General features: G+C 37.7%; 1 protein-coding gene across 1 annotated transcript; it reads right to left on the bottom strand.

Moving 5' to 3' along the window:
* Nucleotides 1-6,835: 6,835 nt before the first annotated feature.
* On the bottom strand, nucleotides 6,836-8,017 carry Or52m1 (olfactory receptor family 52 subfamily M member 1). Its single transcript, XM_004863339.3, has one exon. It carries the CDS (start codon nucleotides 7,886-7,888, stop codon nucleotides 6,935-6,937), a length of 954 nt encoding a protein of 317 aa, XP_004863396.2. The 5' UTR covers nucleotides 7,889-8,017; the 3' UTR covers nucleotides 6,836-6,934.
* Between the last annotated feature and the right edge of the window lie 842 nt (nucleotides 8,018-8,859).

An 8,859-nucleotide genomic window follows, 5' to 3' on the forward strand; every position in this document is an offset into this window, starting at 1 on the left:
GGCGCTTTCACCTTTGGGTGAATCCTGACTCTCCCACTTAGCTTGCAGGTTCTAAATTGAACATAAATTCTCATTTGAGATAAGCAAATGACTTTATGGATATATAGAACAACACAGAAGAAAGAATTAAATGAAAACCAGTATTTGGGTGGTGGTTCTATCACTTTGTCCTTTTACTTCCTACATAGTTCTATATGATGACTTCCCTTCACTTGGATTTAATTGTTCATCTGAAAAATAAAGACAAGACTAAGCACCCACTCTCTGTACAGTAGTTAATTTGTATCTCTACTCCTTTTACAATTCTCAAGGTCTTGTAGGAAAAAAGGAACCATACCCATGGATTTATTAGAATAGAGCAGTTAACTTATTTTAAAACCTACTAAACTCACAATGCTATCACCACATACACACCTACACACAAATCCCAGTGTTGCCACAAACCAAATCCACACCCATTCAAATCAGTGTGCGTGTGTGTCTGTGTGTGTTAAAAATATTTTCCACCTTCCCACGCATTTATATTACTGTATTTGTAATGAACTACATGTATAATTAGGCACATTAGTAGATAAAGTTGTTCAAATTAACATTTGGGCTTCACAAATTTCAAAAGTATGTAATTTTTCTAAACTTCATTTTAAGATATCCAAGAGCAGAAAATAAAATTTACTGCCCCATACACAACCACATGTATGAAATATAATAATGGACCAGTCACACAAACTATTTTGAAAGTCTCCTTGCACACCAGAACATTGATAGCCATTCTTGACAATTCTTATTGCATCTAACCAACATGGAACCAATTTTCAAACTTATCTCAAAAACACATGAAAAATACACTCCCCTTTTATTCTGTTAATAGCCAAAAAAAATCATGTATACCATTTATTTCAGACTTCCTAGATGATGTTTCTGCATCCTCTTATGCCCTCTTACAATGCATTCTTTAGTCTATATCATAATAAGCTTCTGTTTTAATAAAATTCTGATTTATTTATTGTTAAGGGAAATGTAAAATGACTTCAGGCCCTAGCATCATCCCAAGAGAAGGAAATGCCTGCAGCATTTCTTAACCCGCAACCCCCTACTTGAATTGGGCAAGATGTCCAAACTAAAATAACAATTACCATGCCTTGCTAGCAAAAGTACCTGTAGACCCGAAGCTTTCTGTAAATCACATTGATAGACAAAAGTCTTAAGTAGCTAAATAGATTGAATATGAAGGTAATTGTAGAAGCAAAATAAGTAATGTATTCCTTTAAGATTTGTTTTTCCCATAACTCTTGGTGTTTAAGGTGTTAACCAGTAATTTAATTATAGATAACATTTTAACCTAACAAAGCTGCAAATGCCTAAGAGAATTTACAATGTATATGTGCTTATCTTGTGTCTCTGACTTATAGGTAGGAACTGGAATTGTATTTACACATCAAAGACCACTAGGAATGAGATAATGACTAACAAAAAGTATAAAGAGAAGAGACTAACAAAAGGGCGGGGGGTGGGGGGGGTCTCTGACCAGACCAGTTTCTTGCAGTCTTGCCAGCTTGCAAGTAAACTTTTATTTGTTTTACCGAATTATGTGTCTCCAAGCATTTCTTTCAAGATTTCCGGAACATCATCACACGCAAAATTCCTTTAAAGACGTCCATTGTACTTAGAACAGAGATCTAAATCCCATTCTTAGTCTGCACGGTGCACCTTGATTCAACTCCTGCTTACCTCTCTAGTTCCAACCTATGCCATTTACTTTCCACTTTGGCCTCTTCAATTCAGCCCAATTTGCTGTCTCTAACTTCCTGAATCTCACTTAGTTATTTCCTGATACAAGATTTCTCCATTCCCCAGGCATTTTTTAGACTGCTGCCTTCCTTCTAATGTCTCCTTTAGACTACTCATCTATCCTTCCCAAGTAAGCCTTTCCCAAACGCTTATACTGGTATAAGTCTCCTTGGTATGGTGTTTTAACATTCTGAGCTTTTTCTTCTGATAAACAAATATAAATTAATTCTTAATTAAATACTATATAAGTACTTGTTAAATGGCTATCTCTTGTATAAGAAGTTAAAGTCCATGAAGAAACAATATATATTTTCTTGTTCATCACCTCATAGAGCACATATGAGTATTTCCATGTGTGCTGAATCAGGGAAGAAAATAATGAATGTGGACATAGAAAGGTGAGTTTTGCTTTAAGAAATCTCAAAAACCCTCAAACAATTCCCTGATCTTCTTCAGCATTGAAAATCATATACCAAGGGGGACATCTATTCTTCAAAGTGGCTTTTACAATAACATCAAAGGAGAATTATTTCAGAGGCTCAATAGTATTTTTTTTCCTCACACACATCTACTTGAGAAAAGAGAAAAAATATCCCATGAGCTGATCTGGGAACTCTTAAATCCAGGGTGGCATTAGGCCCATAAACCAGGTGGCTTCACTGCTTCTTCTGTCCCCTTTTCTCTGCTGTAGGAGGAGGACTAGCTGTTCCGGAAACACAATCACAAACAAGTTGTTTTTCTAGTTCTAATCTCTCAGAACCCTTGAAAGGTACTGCAGTCCACTTATGTTGAGTCTTCTCTCCAAATAAGTTACAGCGCTCAGACCTGAGCAGGCTGGTTGGATGCCTGCCTCATCCTCTGGCTGCACTGTGAGGAAGGAGCTTTGTTGTATTCTACCTCTTAGGTGAGAGCCTTTCACTTCTCCAGGCTTGTGGATCCCTCCTCTCAAGTAATTCTGATGTCTTTCTGTTGAGAATAATCAGTCGGCTAGTATCTACTGGATATTTTTCTTGGGAAGTTCTTGCAAAATCTTTAGTAATCTGTTATTATTAAAGTCTCTAAGTCACCAAGGCCAGATACCGTACTACATACGAACACTTGATTCTGGTTTTCCCCTTGCTTTTCACTGCTTTTGACTGCTTGTCTTGACATAGACATATTTTATCCTAAGCTCTTTTTTCTCAATCCTATTGCCATTCACTATCTTTTCTTCTGTTTTCCTTAACTATTTAGCATCCTGTTTGCTCTTCCCCCACCCAGTGAAATTCTTGTTCACTCTTTCATCTCATCTTCATTCCATACTTCTCTGTGCACTGTTTCCTCTCCCATGGGATACGTCTTCTTTTATTCCTAATAACACTTGCATTTTCTTTCCACCATCTATTCCAACATCTTCTTTCCACTGCTGTGTGGCACTTAGATGATTCCATCAGACTTAATCATCTCCCTTACTTGAATTTCTTTAAGAATTTATTGAAATAATGCATAATAAATTATCCTGCACAGAACTTGCTAAGACTACTTTATTACCTGTGAGCCCCAGTTCAGAATTACTTTGGCTTCTGTCCTTCCCTGATATCAGCATGTAAAGAATTTGTGAAGATGGCTCAATCCTCTGGTGGTGCCTGGAGCCAACATGATTTTATAAGCATTTCACCACTACTCTGGAAAGGGTCCCTTGAGGGATGTTAGGTAGTGCCACCTGTGCACCTGGGCTGTTTCATCTTGGCTTCGCTGAGAACTCTATTACTCTAAATGTTTCCTTCATCTGTCAAGCTGTCCTTTCTTCAGCCAACACATCTCAAAATATCACTCATTTTGATTTTATTACATATTCTCTCTCTGTCTCTCTCCCTCTCTGTCTCTCAAACACATAAATATATACACAGCATGTATTTATTCAATCCCCACAGAAGAGCTTCCACTTCTAAAGATAACTAGGGTGCTTCAGGAATTGATTTCCCAAGTTTGAGAAGACAGATGTTTTACCTGATTTAAACATTATACAATATATACATGTATTGAAACATTACATGGTACGCCATTAGTATGTATGTTTTTATATATCAGATAAAAATAAATTTTAAAAGAATTGATTCCCAGACCAAGTAGTTGACCTTTTCTGCACTTGCTATGCAGAGTGTGTTGACATACCCCCACCTAGTTTTTAGATAGTAAGGCCTAAATATCTGTCATTTTAACAAGAGAATTTATTGCTTTAGAACCATATCATTGAATTTCTCTCCATATGAATTTCCTCCTTTGTAAATTCAAGATCATATGTAATACATCATTTACTGCATTATTTTTTAAAATGAGTGACTATTACATGTGCAGGATTTATCATATTGCCTAGCACCATATTAATTACCTAATAAATATTTACCATTATGGTCACTAATCAAAATAATAATTGTTATAAGTGGAACACTCTATGTTGGTGTTGAAGACGAGGTTTCAGCTGAGCTTAGAAAATTACCAGAATCTCCTAAACCCTTGCTGCTCATAGTGTACCCCTCAGACAAATGGTGTAAGTATTCTAGAGAATTAAAATGCAAAATTTTATCTTTCACCCCAAACCCATTTAATCAGTGCATTTTCACATGACCTCCCAAATGATGTGCATACATATTAACATTTGAGAAGCAGTATCATAAACCACTCCTTTTTGGAAAATCACTTCTGCAAGTATAAGGGCTATGGCATCAGTCTGAAAAGTAGAGCCAAGCTTTTAGAGTCTGATGCTAGCTAATGAGGTGACATACAGGTCTGTATTCAGTACTACTAATGACTTCAACCTGTTTGAATTAATTTTATAGTCTTTTTACAAATGGGAATCTGCCTCTTAAACTGGCATAAGGCATCCACTGAACATCTCAGGAACATATAGCATGAAAGGAAGAGATGGTTTAGTCAGCACATGGATGAGCTTTAATCAGTAGTGGAAATTGTCAAATTCCTGAGACCTTGAAATCTTAGCAGTAATGTTGATGGCAATTAGAGACTGACGAAGGTAGTACTGACTGGACATACCACCTTAACATAAAAGCAAGTGGCAGGCTTGCTTATGCAGGTGGGTTTGTGTGTAAATATAGGTATACATGCAAGTAGGCATTGATGACAAGTCCCATTTCAGCCAGGCAGCCCTTTTTGTGTTCACCTAATTTTCACTACAACCCTGTCATACTTTCCAAGAGGAGAATTTCATTTTGTGCTATCAAGACCCAGCCATAGTACCACCTCATGAAAAACTTCTACAAGATTCCAATTGTTTCTTCACAAAAATACATATTTATTATAGAAAATGGAGCAGAATGTGCCAGACAGCAAAATAAATCTCCCTAGAGCTTGATCAGTCTAGTAAATACCTTCGTCAGTGTTCACATAGAGACACATCATTTACTCAAGGTCTTTGTCATGTTCACAGCTGAATCTATTACAGTATTTCTTGTTTTCTACATCATTGTTCCTCAAAGTTTCCACTGCTAGAAAGTTAACCAATAACCATAAACACAGTTTAAGTATTTAATTTTATTTTCCAAATTCATCTCATTTTCACATTTCAGTTCTAATAGTTTTGTCTCTATTTCCTATCTGAATGAAAAATAATCAAAATTGAGATGAACATGTTTTTGTTATATCTGTTTGCATTATATCTCATTGGTTTTTTACCTTAACTGTAGTTTAAAATTCAGTTACATTCAATTTTACTATATATGCTTCATGATTTCTCAAAAAAGAGGAAGTATGACCATAAGCATAGGAAGATCCCACCATTGAGATCCATATGTGTGATAAATAATAAGCTTGGAATTATAGTTGAGTAATCAGACACAGACCTAGTCCAAGTTATACTCTGTCATCCCTCTCAGAAGAAAGGTAAATCAAACTGTTGACCTGCAGAACCCCAGTCTTGGAAAAGTGGGTACACCTAATGACTACTGTGTTGGAAATGTTAGATGCCCAACCATTCAGACCTCAGAAGAGAGGCCTTTCATCCGTTTGACAATTAAGGAAAATGAGTATTAGAAAGACTGAGAGATTTAGAGGTTCTTTTTTTTTTTTCAACTGTGACTGATTCTTGAAATTACCCCTCATAAAGGAATAGGTTTGGCAATTCTATCATTTTGGAGACCTTCAGTTTCTTCGTCTGTATGGTAAAATGGCTGCCTTATAGTAATTATGTCAGTAATTTTCAATAGAAACTAAGTGCTTCATTCACATTAACAGTTTCCTAAGTATTAATTTAACATGTAATCTGGAGGGTAAAGTCAATGTGTGCACGAATTATATAAACTTGTAACTTTTTTCATGCTGACCCATTAATGAACAGAGTATATTATGAACAAAAGCCCTCCTGGTTGATCAGAAATCAAGGAGAGTTTCTGTGGGAAAGAGAAGGTTTTTCCCTTGCTTGGAGCATGCATGTATTTCAGTCCTGGAAAGACAAACACAACAAGGGCAATACTAAGTAAGACAGTCATTTTCTCATTTACCATCTTTGAGCCTGTAACTTTTGTCAGACCACATTTGGTCATGAGTGATATCTCCATATGTACCTGCAAGTCAGTCTTCTTGAGCACATGTTTTATTAGTGTAAGCAGTTTTGGCAGCATTTCAATTGCTAGTGGTTAACTGACAAAATGGTTTTTGTAGCTAAGGAGACTTTGAAAAGACTTGGTTTATAGAAAAACTGAGTAAGAACTATTAGTATATAATTCTACAATGCGTTGTGAACTTAAACCATAACACTGAGCTAGCATCCCTAAATAACTTGGTATGCAGTCCATAAAGTAGGAATGTCTTGTCCTACTTCTTCAAATATAAAATATGAGCAATATCTCATAAGATTTTAGGATATTTATAGGAATTACCTGAACAGTACAGAATAAACACTTGCTGTTATTTGTTACTGAGGTCACTGTTGGTTTGCTTTCTTTGCAACTCAAATATCCTCCAGTTAGAGGACAGTTACCTTCTGGCTTTAGAACCTAGTTCCATACTCCATTTTATCATCCCTTTGGAACTATTAAGATTGGGCCTAATATCTCAGACTTCTTGACAGGTTCCCAATTGGGAAGAAGGCTTCCATATTCAAATAGCATCTTGCCCAGGAGCTTACTTCAGAGAAAAGAGGGGGCTGTAGTCATCTGATCTTAGCTCTTATCTTCAGGATTTGAAGAAGCTTCGCTCGGATCTGCTTGGTACGGACAGCATAGACGATGGGATTAAGGACTGGAGGAATGAGGAGATAGAAGTTGGCCAACAGAGTGTGGATTGGAGGAGACACATGGCGACCAAATCGATGAATGAGAGAAGAAACAGCAATGGGAACATAGAAGATCAGGATGGCACAAACATGAGAACTGCATGTCCCCAAAGTTTTAAGCCTGGCTTCAGGGGTGGCCAGCCCCATTACAGCCTTAAAAATCATCACATAGGAGGTAACAATAGCCATGGAGTCCAAGACCAATACTACAAAGCCAATGCTCAGCCCATAGACATTGCTGACTCTGCTGTCACCACATGTCAAGGTGATGACAGCCATGTGCTCACAGTAGGAGTGGGAGATGACATGGCTTTTATAAAGGGGCAGCCTCAAGCGGATCATCAGAGGCAGGGGTCCAATGTAGAGAACTCCTCGCAGAAGGGCAGCCAACCCCAAACGACCCACCACTGCATGGGTGAGCACCGTGGTATGACGTAGTGGCTTGCAGATGGCTACATAGCGATCAAAAGCCATGGCAAGAAATATGCCTGATTCAACAGTGGCAAAGCAGTGGATAAGAAACATTTGGCCCAAGCAGGCATCTAGGCCAATATCACTAGCACCAAACCAGAAAATGCCCAGAAGTTTGGGCATAGTGGAAGAGGACAAAACCAAGTCAATGACAGCCAGCATACAAAGAAAGAAGTACATGGGCTGGTGCAGGCTACGCTCTAAGCTTACAACAGCCAGGATGGTGACATTTCCCACCACAGCCATCAAATACATGGAGCCAAAGGGGATAGAGAGCCAGATGTGCAGGGACTCCAGTCCTGGGATGCCCGTGAGGCGGAAGGAGCTGAGTACTGAGCAAACATTATGAAATGTTAGCATGGCTATTTGTAAATAAACTTTTTCATCTGTGCCCCAAAAATGCAGCAGAACTTTTGTTTCCTGGAAAGAAAGGACAATATTTCACTTTTACATCATATAATAAAAAATAAACTCATTGACTAGGTGCTATACAATAAACTTTTAGAAACAATCACAGAATTGTGCACTATAAATGGCATGTTATGCTACAATGTCCATGAAATTTTACCAAGCACAAGCAAAAATGCATATTTGAATGAATGAATATCTTTTTGCAGAATGACACACAAGTGCTGATGTTCTTGCATCAGTGAATGAATTGACCTAGGCAGCTCTATACCCTTTTGGTTTTTACCTCTGCAGGAATTTTATGAGCGACCGTTGTGACTGTATTATAATGCTTTACAGAGTGACAGCTCCTGGAAGAAAACCCACTGGAGCTGAGATCCAGGCTCAGACTTTTGAGTCAATCTAGACTCCATAGTAAATATAACTTAAACTTGTGACCCTTGTTAACTACTGGATGAGGTAAAGTTTCTGATCTTCAGGCCAAAATCACCAGGCAGAGATGTAGGATATGAAAGATGGGACTTCTGGAGGTGGAAATAAGGTTACTTCTGAAAGATGAAATTCTACTGAAACTCGGTTTGTGTATCTAATAACCCAGCGACAGAACTTGGCAAAGGCCTCCTCCTTCTTTCACTGAGCTGAAGATAAGATTCCAGAAGAAGAGGTTATCACCAGAAAGGAAGAAGATACATTCACCAGTTAGTGAAGAGTGGCAGAATGCTCTAGAAGGTGACTATTTAACAAAATGAAGAGAGAAAAATAAAGAAAAGATGGTTTATTCAGAGTCTGGAGAAACTAGCTAAAAGGGAGATGTCTACAAAGAAAAGATGAGGAAACAGTTTATGCTCTGGTGTCTTGATTTCTCTTTGCTTTTTCCCTCTAAAGAATCAACACAGGAGCTGGGGATTTAGCTAAATGGTTCT

Source organism: Heterocephalus glaber, unplaced genomic scaffold (genome assembly GCF_053883595.1).
Source record: "Heterocephalus glaber isolate CG9 unplaced genomic scaffold, H.glaber_assembly_v1.0 deba00001428, whole genome shotgun sequence".
Classification (NCBI taxonomy): Eukaryota; Metazoa; Chordata; class Mammalia; order Rodentia; family Bathyergidae; genus Heterocephalus; species Heterocephalus glaber.